The following is a 22047-nucleotide window of genomic DNA, read 5'->3' as shown; positions in this document are numbered from 1 at the left end:
TCCTGAGGTCTTTTCCATCCCTAATTGTCTATGATTCTATGATCACAGGACCACTGAGACCAGCAGTACTTTAATCATCTGCTAACTGACTTGATCATGGGGTCAGAGGCACAATGAATTGACATTAACAGGTAAAAATTTACCCAGCAGAGATCACTGAAGTAGCTGGTATTAAGCAGCTTGTGATAATGTCCAGAGTAATAACAAATAAAATATTACGTAAAGAAGTCAGCTGCTGCTGATGAAAGCAGTGCTGACAGGCAGCATATTATAAAAAGAAGTAATATAATCTGGGTTTGACAGTTCACGGTGCCTTGCCTTTAAAACCTGAAAACAGTTAGGTTGCTGGTATGCTAAGTCTACTACACTAATCAACGTGGACTCAACTGCTTTCTTGTATTCCACCATCTATATGCAACTATTATCTTTACCTTATATTTCAGATTTTAAGTTGTATAGGATAAGAACAGCATTTTTGTTCCAAATTTACACAGTACCTAGTCAAAAGGAGCTTAGCCTTGGATAGTAACATCTACAATACTAATATTATATAATTCAACATTAAACTGCTCTGACAACTATCATTATGCTTTCTTCCACTTTGCCTCCTATCTAGAGGACAGCCTGAACCGAACTGCAAGGACACTCCTCTCTCTTCTCCTCCAAATACCTTTCCATAACCCATTTCTATAACTGCAAAAATAGCAAGAGTTTAATGGCTAATGCTAAGGCAAGTGGCTCAAGAATAGATGAGGAAATTCTTTTTTAGCATAACTATAAATCTAAAATTACAAATAAAAATATGTACTTTTAAAAATATCAAATGTGCGCACAGAGAGAGAAAGAATGTACACAAGAGACAGAGGTAAAAAGAAAAAAGGAGTATTACAGAAAACGGTGCAAGCTGCTCATGTATCTTAGTATCCCTCTTCATCGTAGGCAGAGATACGATTTCAGCATATGTTGGCACACGTGAGCTAGCCTTAACGTAACTAGGCTTAGTAACGATTACACTGAAGAGGTGATGGCATTAACTTTGGTGTGGGCTGGTTGCCCAGTAAGGATTCCGTAGGCTTGTACAGCCTGCACTGAAGACTGTGGCATTGCATCAGTGTTATCATTACCAGAACAGGCTTAATTAATCCTAGCTCACGTGCACTTTTGCACTCTGCAATCTCACCTTCAACTACAATACAGACATAATTTAAGATTATGAAGTTATTCAAGTGTACTGTATGCCTTTAGTTTTGCACAGCACCTAACACAGAAAGCCCTAGGTGTAATTGGTGCCTCTGAAGGATCTTATTAAAGTGCTTTAAAACACCCCCTTCCCTTCCACCATATCCACTAATCATCCCTTGTTACCACTACAGTCATTAATACAATTTAAGAAACTTCTGACCATTGTAATTTTTAGGGGGGCACCAACATATTTTGGGGGCCAATACCAATAGACAATTTTTAAGGAGGCATACTGGCCAATGCTGATCAGATTTCCGATACAGCTGAGTGCAGCTGGTAAGTCTGTTGTGGTGGGAGGGGAGGGGAGGGCGGGCAGATCAATGTCCCCCATGGTGAAGGAGGAAGTGGGGCTGGGGCAGGCACTGCCCTACCGGGTATCCGTGGCCAGGGCTGCGCCAAATCAGACATAAAAAAAAAAAAAAAAAAATCCATCAGCCAAATCAAGCTGATTCCCTGATACAATAAATTTTCTTTATATCGAAGATGGTCCGATATTGGATCGATGTATTGGTGCACCTCTAGTAAATTTTAGATTCAGAATGAAATTAAATTGAAATACAGAACTAAGTTAAATCTCTAGAAGAGTCAGGACTAACACTGAATTTTTACAATTGAAGAATAAATCCTATTTTGAAAGAATTGAACGTGAACTTACCTGCAAAATCTTTTACATTTACATTTGCTCCTAGACTGATTAACTCTTTAACTTGTTTAACATCCCCTCGAATAGCTGCCATGTGTAAAGGAGTTTCCCCTCGTTCATTTCTTTTATTAACTTTGTCTTTTTGTCTTGATGAGGAACTTGGTGTTTTCTTTTGTGTTGGAGTTGTCTGCAAAGAATGGTTTAGTGTGGCATCTACAAAACAAGTATCAAAACAGTCAGTATACGTGACTAATAATTTTTACTTTACATTCATTTTCTTAGCATACAATCTTCAGCATTATTAGCTGTATTATTAAACAGACTATGTAGATTGCATTTCAAATACATGTACAAACTTGTCACAAACTTGCAAGTGCATTTCATGACACCATTGGACTGAGTGAATTCAATGTCTATTACTGTAGTATTGTATCTTTCTGAAACATGGGTCAGCCATCTACACAGTCTGTGGGCCACATCCAGCCCATACAGAGATTTCATCTGGCCTGCCAAGCCAAAAGAGCAGTAGTAATTGGCACCACAAGGAGTCAGCGGCAACTTGCAGCAGGGGATGACGCATTGACAGCGGAGCTCCAATTGGCAGCCTGCCTTTGGACACAGCTGTGTTAATTTGGGTCACTGTTGTTAAAAAGTTGTCAGTCCCTGTTCTAGAGCAATTTAGGCTCCCATCTTATGTGCCATCTGGTTCTGATAAACTGTAAATGATACAATTGCTTATATTGTGATAAATTACTGATCTCTTCTGCAACTAGTGGACTAAATGCCAGATTTTTATGATACTGAGGCACATATACAATCTACCAATGCTGATTAAGTATCGGCCTCCAACAGAAACCAACAGGCATTGGTGTGTTGGCAGCTATGAAAATCCCACCAGGTGCCTATATAACTTTGAAAATCTGGTCTCACGTCTATTTCACTAAAGTTTTTCACTATGCTATTAGACTCAGTGAAAAGGTCAAAACTAGAACAGGAATTTAAATTATCCTACTGACAATATGGTTGAGCTCCCGAAGTCCGAGTAAGGCATGTAACAGGGATATCAAGTAAGCAGTTTCCATAGGTAGGAAAAACACCCTACCCTTGAAATAAATAATCCAGGAGAAAAAAAATGGAGCAGGGCAGAGGGAAGGAATGCACATATTTGAAATGCTAGTATTAAGTGATACTGCTTGAGAAGAAAATATTTTAGTCACAAAGCTGTAAACTAGATCTGCTTGCTGCTTTTCCACTAGAATGTTTTCTCACTGGATCATGTTAGTTACCTGAAAGGAAAGAGATTGGTGGAAACTATTCAATTTTGATGAAGGACAAACAGAAAAAAGGCATGGTTTCATAGGAATACCTGTCTTGTTATCTGACAGTTAACCCACCCAATTCCTCAACCTCTGGGCAGCTGGGGAGCCTGGACTTCTGAGCTACTAGCACTTCAGGAAGTCTCCTGACAGGCTAATGGGGAAGTGAAGAGACTGAAAGACTTAGGAATGTTAACTCCCAAGCAGCTCTGCAGCCATTGACCCCTAAGGTTCCCTTTTTTGGATTTTATTCCAAAAGTGAACCTCAAAATATCCAACCCCTTCATGCAAACTGAATCACCTTCTCCACACAACTTTAGTTTTAAACACAGCAGGACCAATTGAAAGGTTAATTAAATGTTGCCATGTTCTGAAAGTAAACTCGGTCTTTTATCTTCACATAAGTTTTTCTTGTTTTTACAGAATGAACTTAGGAACTCTTGAGTTATTATGGAAGTTAAATGGCTACATTTTGTCAATATAAATCAGTTTCTTCTGTGGATATTTTTATGGGGTCACCCTCTACATAAAAACAGAATAAGATTCTAAGGAGTTGATCTGGTACCTTTTGAAGACAATAGGAAAAAAATTTTGCAACATATTAGGAAACCCTTGAACCCTAATGAGCATGCAATTGCACTCTAGAATACTAAGAATACATTATTGGATGAAAAAAGTAATAATATAATGGTTAAAAGCTAAAATACTCGAGTGGATTATTTAGAAATTCATTTCCCACTGCTATCTGTAATTCAACACTCTCAGCAATAAGCAAAGATAGTAAAAAACAATTTAATATATTCAATGAAAAGTGCAATTTCTGAAAAACTAAGATTTTTCATGGACAGAATTTTGAACACAAAATAGTTTTTGGTTAAATCAAGGATTACTTTAAAAATTACATGCTTCAAATAAAATCTGGCATAATTTACTTCTGTAGCATTTAAAAACAGCAAAGAAAAAGAATAAAATATTCAGTTATGATGGGTATCACCTGGACTGTTGTCTCTCGCTGTCATCTGCATAAGAAGGGCCATCTGTTTGCGCTCCGAAAGTGGATAACCAAAAAGAATGCTAACTGGTGCTGCCTTCTTATTTCCAGGTTCCTTTTTCATTTTCTTCTTCTCTGGGCCTTCTTTTTCTGGTAATGTTAATATACTTATTAAATTCTGACAAAAATCACAGTTTTAGCATAGTTATTTGTGTCTCTAGAATTCTATTTTCAAATATGTGAACTGGGGGTTGTAAAATAATAGGCTGAAATATACATCCCCATCTTGTATACAAGTTAAAAAAACAAATAAACATGAAGACATGAACTCTCCAAAAGATCATACCCATCAGTTCTCATTTGAGAAGTATTACATGTCCTGGGTAAAGGACTTAGAACTTTTGGAAGTATATCATATAGAAGATAAGGTAAAAAAAATCCATTTGTATATCAATGTGGTGATTTTGTTGCAATTCTGATTTTTCAGGCAATGAAAAAATGTCATGAAGTTATCTGATCATTAAAAATCACAGCACAAGACGGTTTCTCCTTACTCCCATGTTATTCCATATTTCCTTGTTCGTATAATCTAGCTTTAAAACATCAAAAATTTCACTCCACTTCCCTTAGCAGACTGCCCAATTATTTAACAGTGTTCCCCAAACTTTTTTGCCCAAAGGGCCAGACAAGCAGTACCAAGTCCACCCACACACCAGATCCAGTTTGTAGGCCTGATCTGCTGGAGCCCAATGTAGCCATGTAGGAACAGGGTCTGATGCAGCTGTGTGGGAATGGCCTGGCCCTACATGGCTGCATCAGGGCCCAGCCAGGCCATTGCTGCATGGCTGCCTCAGGCCCTGGAGCAATCCAGACATGCAATGGGACCTGATCTCCCTATGCAAGGCCAAGCCCAATCCAGCTGCAGAGGACTTGGAAATTCGGTGGTGGAGGAGCAGTGGCACCGCTCCCAAACCACCAAATTTCTGGACCCATCGAGAGATACAAGGGCCAGGGGTTGAACACTCCTGATTTAATAAATCTCACTGTTGGGAATTCCCCTCCCCCCGATATTCAGCCCAAGTACTGATGCTCTGGAATTCATCTGATTACATTTAGCTATAACCCCTTGCAACATATCTTATGCATTTCTCCTCCTCGTTCGTGCTCACACTCATCAAGTACACATAACTTCTCTATGTTATCCCTCTCCTTCAAGTCACCATTTAAAGTCTCTAATACTCCAGGTCAATTTTTTGGGGAACGTAAGTTATTAGGGGTGCACCAATAGAGATTTTGGGGGCTGATACTGATAGCTGAGATTTAAGGAGGCATATTGGCTGATCCGGAGGTGGGGGAGGCGACTCTGGCTGCTGCATGTTCCCCGGGAGGGCATGGGGGAGGGGGTTGGATGTGCCCCGAGATCTGCGTGGGGTGGGACAGGCAGGCCGCAGTTGTGGCCTGGAGCTGGGGCTGGGCCAGGCTCTTCTTGGTGGGGGCTGGGCTTGGGGCAGGTGGCTGTGGTGCTGGGAGAGGGCTGCAGCCACCCCAAATTGTGCTGTAGTCCCTCTCCCAATGCTGCCACTGCCCACCCAGCACAGCCCCAGCTCAACCCATGTGTTGGGAAGAGCCAGGGCTGTGCTGGGTGGGAGGCGCTGGGAGTGGCACTACAGGGGGCCTACAACAAAATTTGGGGTGGCTGCAGTCCCCTCCACAGCCCTCTCCCAGCACTGCTGCCACCTGCCCCAAGCCCAGCCCCTGCTAGGAAAAGTCCACCGCAGCCCCAGTTCCAGCCCACAGCTGCAGTCCACCCCATGCAGATCTGGGGGCCCATGCCCCCCCATGCCCTCGTGGGGTGTGCGCAGTGGCGGGAGGCGCTCCCCCACCCCGATGAGTCACAGCTCTATCCTGTGCCCCCCTCCCTGCCCCAGGTGGGTAGTGCCTGCCCCCTCCCTCCCTCACTGCAGGGGGCGTTGATCTGCCCCCCACGGTCCTTCTCTCTCCCCTCCCCTTCTGCTACAACAGATTTACCAGCTACATGCTGCTGGGCTCTGCTCCTCGCTGCCTGCATGCTACGCTGTGGCTGTGCGCACACACAGACATTTACAATCGGCCACTTCAGGTCAATTTCTGATACAGCCAATTGTCTTTATATCAGTACCGATCTAGTATCGGATCAATGTACTGATGCACCTCTATAAATTATGCATCTAAATAAATGGCACATTTTCCCAAAGTTACTGAGAAGCTAAAACTTCCACTGACTTCAACCAGAATTGTCCCTCATATGAATTTAGAATTAATATTTATTTGTATAATTTGAAAACTCTGGCCTCTTAACTTTAAGATCCCTTCAGCTGCCTATTTCTTTCTGATCTAGATGTACCCTAAATTGAACACACAGGCTTGGCTTTACTAGATAATTACAAAGAGGAACTGATTCGGCATAAGATACCTCTGATCAAGCAGCCCAAAGAGGCATCATCTTTTTTATAATGCCACACTACACTGCAATCTCAAAGACTCACATTTTGTTTTTTACTGTTTTTCCCCAAGTTTATTTTAGCATAACCATTTTCTTTCTAATGGATTTCTTGCTATTACCATATTTTCCCTATAGATACTAACTTTATCCAGACAATTTTGTTTTCTGTACTTGTTAGTTTTACTTCTGTAGGTAACTACCAATTTTCTGTTTTATTACAATAGTAGTATCAGCATATACAGATAACACGCTTGTCTACTTATTTCAGAGTATTATGATATTAAGGGATGATTATTTTCATTTTTAAACCTGCTTAGATTTCCAAGACGGTCCACCAGCAATTATCAACAAATTATATGGTGTGGGGAAAAGGGGCTGCAACTTTTACATTACTTTTATTTAAAGGTTTACACAATCAGAAAGGTCTGCAGGTTGCTCTAATTATATCAGTCAAAAGAAATAACATCTTAGATGCATACCAAACAACTTTTCTTTTCTGTCACCCTTCCCTAAAGGCTCAATCAAGTACTGTTCTCAATGCAGAAAGCAGGCCTCTACAAAGAAGGAAGTAGCAGGAACTGTAATGGTTTATAGTGGTATTATCTGTTTTACCAATCTCTCCCTTCAGCTTGCCTGCTCAGATTTTATCTTCACACCATTCAGTTCAGGGACAGTAACCTGCAACCCCCAGTCAGTAGTAACACTCCTTTGCCTTCTGAGTTACGTTGTTAGGGGCAGAGAAACTGAAATAATTTGGTTAGCTGGGAAAACATTGTCTGCTTGGTTGCATGCTCTCCTTTGTTCATCTGGCTGATACCCTAAACCCACTAACTGGAAAAATGGTGTAAAAGTGAAAATAAGTCTAAAAGCAAAAAGCAAGATAAAATGAAATAAAATGGGGGAGGGTGGAGAGGAAAGTTAGATGAATTAAACAGGTGGAAAAACATACCCAAAATTTGGTTGGGGAGTATTATTACACTTTAAATAAGGTGGGTCATAAATTATTCCCTATGGCACTGCTGGCAGACCTTCCAAACTAGATGTGTTGAATTTTATTCTCACTCCAACTAACTGCCAGGTGATAAAAGAATGCCTATATCTAAATCAAACAAAATCAGTCTCTTAGTATTTTCTTAGTACACTATCACAGGAAAAACAAACACCTGAAAAATACAGACATATAGTCAATGCACTCGCACTACCGTAGTTCTGTCCATACAGCAATATTAGTTACCTATTCTTCTCTATTCTTTTCATATACAGGACTTATGCCTCAAAGTCAGATTCACATACAGGCAGTTCTTGATTTAAGACGTTTTGAGTTACAACGAACAGCACTTAGGACATTTATAAATTGACACCCCGTTTCAACTTTCTGACGTCAGTTTTGACTTTACAACACTTGATCTGATACCATGCCAGCGAACAAATACACTGCATTGCCCATCTCCCTGGAGAACATATGTCCAAACTTCCTTGGACACTTACTTTAAGTAAGCAGACAAGACTCCAGAAAAACTGCTGCAGCCAAGATGCCCAAGAAGACTCCAGCCAAAAACCCTTTAAAACAGGGGCAGGCAATTATTTTGGGCCGAGGGCCACTTACTGAGTTTTGGCAAGACGTTGAGGGCCACATGATAGGCAGCCAGAGGCAGATAAATATTAATTTTCTAAATTTTTAGGGGCCCCACGGGCCAGATAGAATGGCCTGGTAGGCCACATTTTGCCCACCCCTGCTTTAAAAAGCCTAATCAAGAGCCCTTCAAAGAAGTCCAGCAAAGTCACCTCAAAGAAGTCCTTCCAAATCAGTATGATTGCCATTTACAATGTAAATACATTAATGTAGCAATCCTGCTCATCTATAAATTGACTGAGTACAAAATTTTGGGTTATTTTTCATGAAAATAGAGTATCAGGCCTTGGTTTAGGAACCAATCCGCTATTTATAACATTTTTCCTATGGGAAAAATTGGTTCCGAGTTACAACATTTCAACTTAAGATGCGGTTTTCAGGAACCAATTGTGTCGTAAGTCCAAGGACTGCCTGTAGTCAAGCATTTACAAACAGAAACTCATGAAATGCAAGATATGGTATTTTGGTTTAAGGACTTAAAAAGCTTTAAAAAGCTTGCAAACTATGGCAGTGGATGTTTTAAATTTAGAAATGTTTCTATTTTGGTTCCATATTATTCTTCCATCTTTCCTTCCTCATTTGTTCATAAAAATGCTAATTCTGCAGCCTGTGGTAGCAGACTATATTCCTTCAAATAAGGGTACCCTCAAATTTAAGATGACATACATTTTTATAACTCTTAAAAAAAACCTCATCACACTAAATATACATTTATAAGTATATAACGTCTGTGTACATATAAGTGCTACTGCATTAATAAAAAACCCAAACAATACTCAGCTTTTTGGAATAAAATGCTATAAATTTAAACAGCACAAATCTCTCCTAGTCATCCTCCAAGACAGAAAAATCTTCTTTATAATTTAACCTCTCACAAACAAATGTCTGTGTTCTGTCAAGTTGGTTAGGGATGCAATATTTTCTCAAGGAGTGTATCAGACTTTTCAAAGAATCCCATCCCTTAATTCTTTCACACAAGAGAGAAAGAGGTGCACTGTACCTTCAGCCAGTTGGTGTCAGTTGTCTCTCCTTACTTACAAGGCATTTATGATAAAGACTAGCAAATTGCCAATCATAAATGACGGGGGAGAGAGGGGGCAGGGACGGAGCACCACCACACAGCGCCCCGCAATGCTGTCGCTCCGCTTCCAGCCCAGTTCACCCCCCCCCCACATCCCCCTTCACCCCTGTGCTCCCCCCCCCACCATGTCTGGCCCTGTGCGCCCCCCTCACTCTACTGCTCCACCCTGCCCTGCTGCCAAGTCTCAGGAAAAAGGAAGGAGGGGAGATTGCACACGGCAGCAGCTACTGACACCCTGGTGGCAGGCAACATTCTGCCCCCCCGCCTCCCCCTCTGTCGGCTGTTGTCAGGGCCAGGAGGTGGTGGTGGCGCTGCCACTACAAGCCACCCTTCTCCTCCCTTCTCCACCACCTCCCCATCCCTGCCAACTGTTGTTGTTGGGGGGGGGGGGGGGTGGTACAGAGGCTCCCTCGCTCCTTCTGTCCATAAGGCTCTGGGCCCTCACAGACAATTGGCATGCACCCTCTCAGCAGCACATACGCAGTTGGCCCAGAGCATGACAGACAAAGGGTTTTATTATATTAGAATTTTTAAGTCTATCTTTAACTGGCTTATTCACAAAGATATCCAGTGGCTGAAGTTGTGATATCATCCCACCTAGAATGATAATCAGGTCTGTTTTGCAATCATGCATTTTCTTAACTGCATCAGTTGTGTGAACTTTAGAAGCATTCATCACAAGCACTGAATTTAGTTGTAACGGGGCAACAGTCTGCTGAAACCAATATATGCTGCTGTCTCCTCCACCCTTTTCCCTGCACTGGAACAAAAGCTTCAGCTCAACAGAAACTTACTTTACAACATGAATTATGTCAGCTGAATGTGCAACTTCATGCGCTCTTGGACAAATCACTTGGACGGACAGGAAAGCCAGATTTTCTTTGTTCAATTAAAAGGTAGCCAACATTCACCATTTTTAAGAAGCACCCACAGTTCTGTCTGCTCTTGTATATGTATTTTTTTTGCATGAAAGTTTTTTGAATTTTAAGTTTCCATTTTCACATACAGGCTTAATTAATAATGCAATTCCTTCCTACTGCTCAATTTCCATTTGTTTCTGCGAATTCCACAACTTTTAGATTAAAGGAAACTGTATATTACTGCCAATAATCAATGACAAGTGTTCTAAAGTGGCTGACTGCTTGTTGTGGGTTATCTGACACTGGACAGCCACACTCCTGGCTGTGCATCTTTTGGCATTCACACCTTTTGCTGGCATTTTTACTATAATATGCATTTAGTATTTTTTCTATCAAGTAATTTAATTATCACAATATTTACTGTTGTAATAGATTATATTTTTATCTTTCTAACACAATTTAAGATACAGGTTCTTTTTAGAACAGATATTTGGGTTTAAGAGATATGTCTCATATTCAAAGGAATATAGTACTGTGGTGACTTAGGCCCCTGCCAGACATGCAGGTAAAGGTGTGATAGTTTCTGCTGTGTGCACGGGGTTGATAGGGCTCCCAGCCATGGTGGCATATATCTCCAGACATTAATTAACGGCACCACAAGAACCAGTCATGAACTTATTACATATTTTTTGTGGATTAACTTTGTGCCTTATTCCTTGTTTTATAACACCATTAATTGCTTTAAGATGTGGCTGAGTCATAAGTATAACTTAAGATATGATAAACTGGTAATCACATTGTGGCAGAGCACAGGGTGTCTCTGCCACTTTAAGGGCCTGGAGCTGGCAGCCTCCAGGTACCTGATTAGGGCAGCCATTTTGAGGCCTAGGCTGCCTATATAAACAAGGCAGTTTGGCTGCAGGAGGCCAGGCAGCAACATCGCCTGGCTGTAGGGCTGCTGTGAATGAACCGGAGGTAAGGGGGAGCTGCAAGGGGTTGGCAGGAGGCTCCTGGTCCTGGGCATAACCTGAAACTGCACCCTGCCGGGAGTGGGTAGTCTGGTGGGGCTCTCAGTGGCGTGGGAGCCCCCAGAAAATGCCAGGCCAGTTACTACCCCGGTGAAAGGCGGGTCGGGGCGCCTTAAACCCTAGCTCCCACCAGCACCAGGTGGGTTACCCATGTGTTTGTTGGAGGGCCTAGAGGGCCAGTGTTGTGAGGGGCCCAGAGAGGACGGACCCCGAGAGTGGGAGTAATGTGGGCGTGGTGCTGCAGTTGCCCCCGAGAGGACGGGGAGTAGTGGCACGGTGAGGCCCAGTGACAGAGCGAGTGGCTAGAGAGACCCAGCCTGAAGGGGAGAGTACCCTCGACTGGCCCAAGCTGGGGCCAGGACTACGGTAGTCAAAAGGGCCGGGGGCCCACCGCGAGGGACACCCAAGAGCCGGGGGCCTGGGGTCCCGACTGGCCTTGAGGTGGGCCAGGGCCAGGTAGCCGAAGGTTCCGGGGAAACCACACCCGAGAGGGGAAAGTAGCTTTGGGGGGGGCTAGGTAGCCCGGATGAAGGCAGAGCGGCCTCCTGATAGGAAGGATCAGAGTGGGGTCCTGTTAGGAGGATTCTGGGGCCCAGTATGGGGCCGGTGATAGCGTTAACACCGAGATGCCATCTGCAAGGCTTGGGCTGCGGTATTAGGGGAGGTTGGAGCCGCAGAGCGCCCCCTGGCATCGGGGCACTACAATGGGCAGCCTCCCGCTTAATTGACATCGATATACGAATCAATTATCATCAAAGGCGTGGCAGATGAGATAAGCGGGCGGTTGCCCAGAGACAGGTGGGCGGGCCATGAAGAGCTCGGCCCTGAGTAGGCCTGCTGTCATGGTGACAGGCGGGCGGGCCACAGAGCTCGGCCCCAGGAGGCCCCCGTCACACACATCTTAAACATTAAACGTGGCAGGAGCCTTACATATAAGGAGGCAAGATTTTGTATGCTTATTTTAACCAGATTAAATACAGGTACTCGTCACTTAACTTTGTCCTGGTTAATGTTGTTTTGTTATTACATCACTGATCTCTTAGAGAACATACTCGTTTAAAGTCGCACAATGTTCAGTTATAATGTTGCTTGGCCACTACCTACTAGCAGGTAACCAGTGTGATGTAATTGGATTTGCTTAACATTGTTTCACTTAAAGTTGCATTTTTCAAGAACATAACTAGGACGTTAAGTAAGGAGTAGCTTTATTGCCCTTTTCATGTAACAATATTCATGAGTAGGGATCTACATAATTCACAGTGGTTGCCTGTCAATTTTGGGGCAGAACTTGGGCTCCATTTCATGTATGGAGCATGGCAGGCCCCCAACCACGCGTCTGCTTGGCTATGGGGCCTTGGCGCCCCTGCCCTTTGCCACTGAGCGCTGCCTGTCATGTGGTCCTGCCCCTCATCACTGATTGGCTGTGGGGGAAGTATGTCATGAAGCCCTGTCAATTGGCAGTACTATATGGAAGCACTGCCAAGTGGAGTGGGGCAGGGCCACATGACAGCACTCACAGCCAATTAGAGGTGTGGGGCAGGGGAGAGGGATGGAAGCAGCAGCCATCTTGCCAGCAGCACTTGGAGTGGGCAGCCTGCTCTCTATCTACTCTTCCCTGCCCCAGTGGGCTGCTGCAGTGCCCCTGAGAATTGTTGGCTCCCTCTGTGGAACCAGCATTTTATTTTCCATAAGTTTGCTTCTTTTTTTCCCCCCTTGTGACTTCTGTGGGCAATGCCAGATTTCACAAAATGGCAAATTCAGTAGGTTCCTATTCATGACTTATGCAAAATAGCTTTTCATATACACCAACACATTAAGCACAACCTTTGCAAAAGTGTTTAAGTGACTTGGGAAACTAAAGTTACATTATCAAGTGACATATACGTATGGAGTGTTAAGTCCCATTGAGGACACATCTTATGCCATTTCACACTCCTCTAGCCATCTGCAATCCCTTCTGTTTCCCTCCTTTTCCTGCTACTCTTCCATTATTCCCCACTTCTGATTTTAGCTTCTCCCCCACCCCAAGGTCTCCTCTGTTTCTATCTTTTCCTTTCCTTCCTGATGCAAGTTCCCTACTTTACCTTTTTAAAAAAAATTATTATAGACTTGTCTGCTTGCTCTAGGCTCCTCTTTTCTCACCACTTTTTAAGTCCCTGTCCTACTACTGTCTCTTAACAAAAGTTGGTTGTTTCCATATAGCACTGGTAGTAAAAAAGCTTCTCCCAGGCACAGAAAAACAGCGAAGCACTGCATCATTAATAAATTCTCTATTGAACCCTCAATAAATGAATGCATCCTTTTAACATTTCAACTATTTTAGTCAAAATTACTTTAATAATGAAAGATCACAAGTATGACAAGAAGTGGCTTTAAAAGCAAAACAAACAAAAATCCCAAGAGACACTTTTAACATTAAAAAAAAAAAGTCATTTCTGAAGCCTCTTTAATTCTGAACTGAAAATCTAAAAAAAAAGTTACAAAGATTGCTACTTATGCCCTATCCCCAATAAAAAGAAGCATTTGTGTGGGGAAGCAAGAATAAAACTGATAATAAAATCTTATTTGAACCTCAACTAGAGAGAGAAAATACCTCCTCCATGAATTACTTCATCCACTAATTTGATTACATGAATTGGTTACTTCATCTACTAATTTAATAATTTATCAAAACAATATATGTTCTGCTTTGTGTGACACGATTTGCTGTTTATGAACTCATGCCTATGTTTTTTTTCTCTAGAAAGTTTTAAATATTTAAAAGTTAGATATCCCAAGTTAAAGTTTAACTCTACATTTATTAAAATAACTTAAAGCTATCATATGTTAAAATATTTAGTATTTCAGAATGACACCTTTCAATGTTGTTGTTATGCTCAGCCAAAAAAAACAAGGTCCTAAAACAACAAAATAGTTGAAGATGTCTTCTGTATTGCACCATATGTTGTATGTTTCACTCATTTTTTACCTCACCTATACATATTATTGCTTTAAAACTGGAAAAGTGCATTCAGCAACGATGGCAATACATTCTAGTCTAAACTGTTTCCCAAACATAGAATCAAAGGACCGGAAGAGACCTGTAAGATCAAGTCCAGTCCCCTGCCATGGGCAGAAGGTTATTGGGCTCAAATAAGCTCAAAGATGTGCTTGTCCAGCCTCCTCTTGAACACCTCCAAGGATAGCAACTGCACCACCCCTTCCGGAGAATGTGTTCCAGATTCTAGATACCCTTATGGAAAAGAAGTTTTTCCTAATGTCCAACCTAAATCTTTCCTCAATTAGCTTGTGCCCATTGGTCCTCGCCCTCCCTGGAGGTGCCTTTCTGAAGAGTTGCTTCCCATATCTTGGTGTTCACCCTTGACATACTTGTAGGTGGCTATCAAGTCATCTCTCAGTCTTCTCTTGCTCAGACTGAACAAACCCAGTTCCTGGAGTCTCTCCTCATAGGGCCTATCCGCCAGGCCCCTGATCATCTGGGTGGCCCTTCTCAGCACCCTTTCAAGTTTATCCACATCCTTCCTGAACTGTGGTGTCCAGAACTGGAGACAGTACTCCAGCTGTGGCCTCACCAACACCGAACAGAGAGGGAGGAGCACCTCTCTGGATCTGTTTGCAACACATCAGCTGATACATGCCAGAGTTCTATTTGCCCTGCTGATGACTTCATCACACTGTTGGCTCATATTCATCTTCTGGTCGACTGTCACTCCCAGGTTGCTTTCAGATACCAGTGCCAGCCAGTGGTCCACCACCCACAGTATAGATAAGGTGAAAGTTCTTCCTACCTAGATGAAGGACCCGGCATTTGTCCCTACTGAACTTCATCTGATTGTGTCCAGCCCATAGGGTCAGTCTGTCGAGGTCATCTTGGATCCTTACCCTATCCTCAGATATGCCTGCATTTCCCCACAGCTTGGTGTTGTCCACAAACTTAATCATTGCGCTTTCCACCCCTTCATCCAAAGTCATGGATAAAGATGCTGAAGAGCACAGGCCCAAGCACCGATCCGTGGGGGACACCTCAGGAGATGGCCCTCCAGGATGAGGCCATCCCATCAATTACAACTCTCTAGGATTAGCCTCCGAGCCAAACAATAACCCACCTCCCTGGTCTAGGCCAGTACCCTTCAGCTTAATTGATAGGATCTCATGGGAAACAGCATCCAAGGTCTCACTGAAGTCTAGGTTAATGATGTCACTCTCGTGCCCCTTGTTCATAAAAGGACACCAGATTTATTAGGCATGACCTGCCCTCAAAAAATCCATGCTGGTTGCTTCTTAATACCTCACCAGTTACAAGCTTGTGGGTGATGGCCTCCTTGACAATTTTTTCAAAGATTTTGTCAAGGAGGACTTTGCAGAGCACAGGTTAACCAGACTGTAAGATCCCACCACAGGCAAAATTATTCTTGTATGCAATACATATTTTAAAAAGCATTTCTGGATCCTTGACTATGAAAAGTCATTTAATTGCATTTATTTATGAATCTATGAATTTAGAAGTGATTTCTAATCATGCATCTGTTACTCAAGAAAAAACATTTTTCCACCGCTATGTTAGAACATATCTTGTGTTCAAACATATTTTATGTAGCTGTTTATGATACTAAATGAATATTAACAATAAAACCCTCCCCCACAAAAACTGCTGGACTAAAATTTTCCTTTTCACATTTTTTTTCAAGAAACTGAAGAACTACCTTCAAATGAATTACCATTGAGTTTCAGCCATGCCAAATTTGAATACATTTACAAAAGGCTGATGCTATTGTATGTGAGAAAATGAAAGTTCAAAAGGTGCATCAGAAACCCTCCAAATTAACATGCTAATAGTATGGAGATAACCCAGTGGCAGTTCTAATAATCTAATCACTAAGAAAAGACAAAATGTTCCTCCATCAGTAAGTAACCTAAAAGGAAACTCATTAGAATACAGCCTTGATCATCAACACCAGGGGTGTTTGTCCCAGGGATGCCGGGGTTATAGGAGAACCCCAGGCCAAAATAGAAGAAAGCCCCAACTTGCCTTCTGCAGGGGCCGAAAGGTGTGGGGAAAACGCACGCAGAGAAACCGCCCACGCGGTTTGTAAGCCGCGCTCCCATCCAGCTGGGGCCAGGTGACGTCAGCTGGAGACGCCACCCGGTGGAAACAAAAGGCGGCCCCGAGGGCGCAGGAGAGAGACTGGTGAGCGGAGGCTCCACAGGGAAGCCCATGGCCCGAAAGGCGCAGCCGCTGTGTCGGGCAGCCTGGGAAGATGGGGGTGGAGCCAGCAGAGGCACCAGCAGAGAAGCCGGCAGTGGAGCTGGCGGAGGCTCCAGCAGAGAAGCCGGCAGCGGAGGCACCGGCAGCGGAGGCAACTGGCAAGCCGGCAAAGGAGCTGGCAGGGAAACCGACTGGCTAGCCGGCAGAGGAGCTGACCAGCAAGCCAGCCGAGAAGCTAACAGAGAAGCCGGCAGAGAAGCTGACGAAGGGAGCAGTGGTGAGTGGGGAGAACAGAGGAGGAGACGAGTGCCGGGGAAGCCGGAGCAACTAAGGGGAAGCCCAGAGAAGAGGTAACGAGGGCGGGGCCGACGGGAACCCCAAATGGGATAGCTGTGGGGTGAGTGGCAGAAGACCCCAACAAGGGCTGATTAACTGAGTAAGGGAGCCTGCAGACAGGCCCACAGCATCCCCAAGAAGAGTCAGCCACGACCCATGGGACCTGGGTTGACTGGGACGCCATCCCGCGAGTGCCCGCCAAGAAGCGTGACGGCCCTGAAGGCTGCCTTAAAGGGGAACCCCTCCACTAAGGTTCCATTCAAAGTCATGGCAGGAGAGTTAAGGGGAACCCCGGACGTCAGCCGGGGTAGCCTTTGGGGTCCACTCGCAGGCCCGGGACAGACAAGATCGATAGTCCGGGGTAAGGCTGCAAGAGAACGCCTGATAGAGCAGAGGCGGGCACAGTGTTCAATAGGGGTGTGTGAAGCTTCGGTTGCCGATTTGATTCGGAAACGATTCGGCCCGATTTGGAGACCGAATCGCCAAATCCAAATCGAATTGGGAATTAAAAAAAACAAACAAAACAAACCACACCTCCAAATCAATTTGGACCCTCCAAATGGATTCGGAAAAGATTTGGAGATTCAGAAGGCAGCCTTTCAGGGGAACAGAAACTGAGAAGAGGGAGGGGGAGCAGGGGGGAAAGACTGACATCTCTAGCTGGCCAGTGACTGTGATCTTTCCCCGAGTCCCCTTCCAATCACAGTGTTCTGGGGGAGGGACCAAGAAACAACATAAGCTCAAGCCTGCAGCCTTTCTGTCCCTCAGCAACAGCATCTGAAAAGTACTACTGGATTGGCTTGCCTTCCTAGTCAGTCTCCTGCTAGTTTCTGTTCTTGGAAAGTACAGCTTACTAGTTACCCTTGCCTAGAATCCCTCTACTTATCTCAATCCAATCTATTTCTTTCAAATTACTCTTCCCCCCAAAAACCTCTTATTCTTATTTCCACCCCCCCACCTGCCACACTTTAAAAAGAAAGCTGTTTTCCCTGGCAGCATGATCCATCACTGTACAGGAAAGCATATACATTACACACATACAGTAAACAGAGAAGAAGAGATATTAGTTAGTTACACACACAGGTAAAGAGAGAGATTACAGCTGCACACACACACACATTTTCCAGCATGGCAAAGATTAATATGAAGCGTGCTGGAAAGGCAGGTGCCAGGTCTTCTGGCAGGGGAAGGAGAGGGGCTAGAGAGGGTAGGGGGAAAGCTGTAAGTTCCCCCTCCACCCCCAAACACAGACATATCCTCTTTCCTGGCAACAATGAGTCTTCTGCTGCCAGTGGGAGCAGTACCTGTCCCTCCATCACGTCCCCTAACACCAGAAATAGCCACCAGCACCAGAATAGCAGTCTCCTCCAACCCAATGTCATCTCCCAGCTGAGCCTCCCAGTGCTAGAGGAGGAGCTGGATCTAGAAGCAGGGAACCTGAGTGCCCTAGCAAAAGAAATTCTGGGCAATGAGGGGAAATCTGAGTTTATGCTGCACAGCCTTCAAAGTTCCCCTAGAGCCAGGTCTCCTTCTCTGGAAAGCAGCACCTCATAGGAGGTTGAGGTTGTGGAGGCAAGTGGTTCAGCTGAGTCATCTCCTGTTGTTGTGCCTCTGCCTGCTGAGGAGGGGGAGAAGGCAGGATCCCCACCCTCAGCTCAGAAGCAGGGAAGTAGTGCAGTGTGAGATCATTTTGAAGTGGCAGATGATCCCAAGCATGCCAGCTACCAGCACTGCTGAAGGCAGATCAGCTGGGGCAAGGAGGCGAAACACTTTTCCACCATGGTGATGCTGCTGAATCTCAGGAGGCAGCATCTCCTTGCCCTTGCTCTTCCTCAGCCTAGCACCAGTGGTAGTGTGCCCAAAGGGAAGTCCCCCTCTTACTCCAAAGCCCCCATCCCCACGAAGCAAAGGCAGGCCACCCTGGAGTGGTGGGGGAAAGCTGCAGACAAAGGGGGATGCGTTCAGAAGGTAAGCGAGGTCACCCAAAGCACTGGGGAGATGCTTGCTCTGGATGGCCAGCCCTTCTCCTTAGTTGAGCGGCCAGGGTTCAGGTGGCTCATGGCCCCATCCTACCAAGTGCCCACACACACCATCTTTAGCAGAACAGTGGTGCCCTCCCTGTACAAGGCATGCAGGGAGTACTTGAGGGAGGAGCTGTGCAAAGCAGGGCCACAGGTTGCTCTGCACTTCACCCTGGGGTAGAGATCATGCCTACCTCTCCCTCACAGGGCACTGGTGCAATCAGTAAGGCTGTCAGTGGGCTTGGCTCATCTTCAAGCAGAGGTGTTGGATGAGCCCATGTGGCAAGGGAGATCATGGTAGCCATAAACTGCATGGTGCAGGGGTGGCTCTCAGGGCAGGGCGAGCTCACCTGCAGGTTCACAGTCACCGACAACAGGACCAATATGGTCAAGGAAGTCTGTGATGCCAACGTTGTTGGCATCTGCTGTGTGGCACACAAGTTCCACCTCATAGTCAGGGACGCTTTGGAGGGAGACAGGGCTGCCAGTAATGATGCCATCACTACCACCCAGCTGATTTCAAAATACAGGAAGGTGACGGGCTACTTCCACCGCAGCATCAAGGGGGGCAAGATGCTGTGGGAAAAACAGGCAGAGCTGAGCATCCCACAGCACAAAATCATACAGGATGTGGTGACTCAGTGGAACTCCACATACCTGATGTTGGAAAGACTGGTGGAGCAATAGAAGGCCATCCCTGAGATGGCCTTGCTCAGGCAGATTGGGATCAGCGGCCCCCTTAACAGAACTAAGTGGGATACCATCTCCCAGATCTTGCTGGTCCTCAAGCCGTTCCTCAAGGCCACCAAGACCCTCAGCGCTGGCGATGCCCTCCTTAGCCAGGTGATCCCCATAGTCTAGGAGCTTGAGAACCAAATGGAGAAGTTCCAGGGGATCAAAATTCCTGGCTGGGGCAAGCCACTTTTCACCAGAGGTCATGGGCAACAGGTGCAGCCTTAGTCAGGGGAGGCACATGCCTCCTCAGTGACCAGTCAGCAACCAGGGGGGCTGGGGTCCTCCCATGGCCAATCGCACTGACTGGGGGAGGGGGTCCCCCGTGGCAAAACTTAGCAACCGGTGCACTCCTGACGGCAGCCGGGGCACTCCCAGAAGTGGCTGCAAGGCTTCTGGAAGCGGATGCGACCTACATCGAGCACTCACACTCCTTACCTGGTGCTCCCGCATGCCTCCCCTGCCCATCTCTTAAGTGAAGAGTGCGGCCTGACAGGGTGTGCACCAGCGCTCTCAAGGGGTGTACATGCAGCCACTAAGTGTCGCCACTGCCAGAGGTGCAGGTACTGGTGAGGCAGGTGAAGGAGGGCATCAAAAAAACAGCTGGATCCCTTGCAGTCCAGTATGGTCCATGTGCTGGCAGGCATGCGCGACCCAATGGTGAAGGGGAGCATGTGCAGCAGCAAAACCCTCAATCACGGGATGGAGGTGGTGGTGAACAGAATCAGAGAGGCAGAAGGGCATAGGCGAGGGGATGTGGAAGAAGGGGATGCACTTTCTCATGTCAGCACTCCCAGCATCAACCAGTCTCCTCCACGCCCGCACTGCCAATGTGGGCCAAGGGCATATCTTCAATGTTGGGGTCCAGAGGCACCAGACCCCAGTCTCAGGCAGGTAGCACTGAGACTTCGGTGGCTACCCAACTCACCGAGGATATGGAGCCGCTGAACTGCAACCCCTTGGCCTATAGGGCAACCCGAAGCCAGATGTGGCAGCATCTGGCCACAGTTGCCTGGGAACACCTGTCCTGTCCACCAACCAGTGTTCCAAATGAGAGGGTGTTCAGCATTGCTGGGGATGTTGTGACACCCCACCACACCTCCTTGGATCCTGGTTTGGTGGAGCAGTTGGTGTTTCTTAAGGCAGACCTCCTGCTGCTGGGGTTCCACAAGTTCCACCTACAGTCAGAGCGAGAGCTAGGGCTGTGCAGAGCTTCAGTTGCCAATTCCATTCAGAAGAGAAGAGATTTAGCCTGATTCGGCGGCTGAATCTTTGAATCAAAAATTGGGAGACAAATAAAAAGGTCTGTATTGATCTGAAGCCTCCAAATCGATTTGGAAAAAGATTAGGAGATTCAGCAATTTCGGCAGTCCCTGCTCACCGCTGCAGGGAGCTGGACCCAGACTCCATGCTGGTAAATGGGAGGAGGGGACCATGGGGGGCCCCCCACCGGGCACCATCCCCTGCCTGCTCCCCCAGCCCTGTCAATGGCTGCCTGCCCAGCCCCAGCATCCCAGTGCTTTAAAAAAAAAAGCCCCGCACTCACCGGATGCTGCAGTCGCCATCGGGAGCTCTGGGGGTTTGTGGCAGAGCCACCTCATGCAGCGCAGGGTAGTGGGGGGCAGTGGGGATGCCCCCCCCGGCAGGAGCTGGTGAGTACGAGGCTTTTTTTTTTTTTTAAACTGCTGAGACAGGCAGCTATTGACAGAGCTGGGAGAGTAGGCAGGGGATGCAGGGTTTGATTTCGAGATTTGGCTGAATTGAATCATTGTCCCCCAAATCAGATGAATCCGAATCTGAAGCAAAATACTAGCCGCTTCGCACAGGCCTACTGAGTGCCACCCTCCTCACTCCACCCGCACCTATGCCCTGCTCTTAGAGAAACACAGCCAGGCCTCTAACTTCACTTCATCAACCTCCTAGATACAGAAGCTCATGGACCTAAGAAAGACAATCAATTTGTGACACACTACAACCTGCTTGACATCTGACTCTCCAGGTAGCAGGTACCTCTCTCTACGTTTACCTGCTACATCCCCCTTCCACCTCCCACCCCCCAAACCTGTGTCTCAGCCCCTGATGCCTCAGTTTACATTTTCACTGACTGGCTTTCTTGCCTGCACTGCACGCTAGCCTCTGGCTTCTTTTACTATTCTTTCCATCCAGGAAGAGAACACACCAACTAGATACTTCATCAGACTGACAAAGGGTTTTTAAATCCAAAAGCTTGCAAAGAAGAATTTCTCCAACTATTCATTTGATCTAATAAAAGATAATCGGATTAACCCTAAGAACCTTGTCTGGGCTATATCCTTAGACCAACACAGCTACAGCCTACATCCCTTAACATACACAAGTAACATGAGTTTTGCTTTCAGTAGTTCGAGGTGCAGTTTCACAGAACCCCCTGCACCACTCTGCCCAAAACTTGGCAGGCCTCCCTCATGCCCACATGAGGGCTTATGTATGTGGCAGG

The 22047-nt window shown here is 45.6% G+C and overlaps 1 protein-coding gene across 4 annotated transcripts in view; it reads right to left on the bottom strand.

The window, feature by feature from the left end:
* Positions 1 to 22047, bottom strand: part of ANKRD12 (ankyrin repeat domain 12) — a 151157-nt gene that overhangs the window by 46371 nt on the left and 82739 nt on the right. For all 4 annotated transcript variants that reach the window (XM_019490468.2, XM_006262850.4, XM_059724245.1 and 1 more), the window contains 2 exons: positions 4196 to 4342; positions 1898 to 2098 (listed from right to left, as the gene is read on the bottom strand). In XM_019490468.2, coding sequence (XP_019346013.1) covers positions 1898 to 2098; positions 4196 to 4342 — 348 coding nt within the window. The remainder of the gene's footprint in view (positions 1 to 1897; positions 2099 to 4195; positions 4343 to 22047) is intronic.

This window comes from Alligator mississippiensis, chromosome 3, assembly GCF_030867095.1.
Source record: "Alligator mississippiensis isolate rAllMis1 chromosome 3, rAllMis1, whole genome shotgun sequence".
Lineage (NCBI taxonomy): Eukaryota > Metazoa > Chordata > Crocodylia > Alligatoridae > Alligator > Alligator mississippiensis.
The sequence above is the reverse complement of the archived record's forward strand: the minus strand, read 5'-3'. Positions and strand labels throughout refer to the sequence as shown.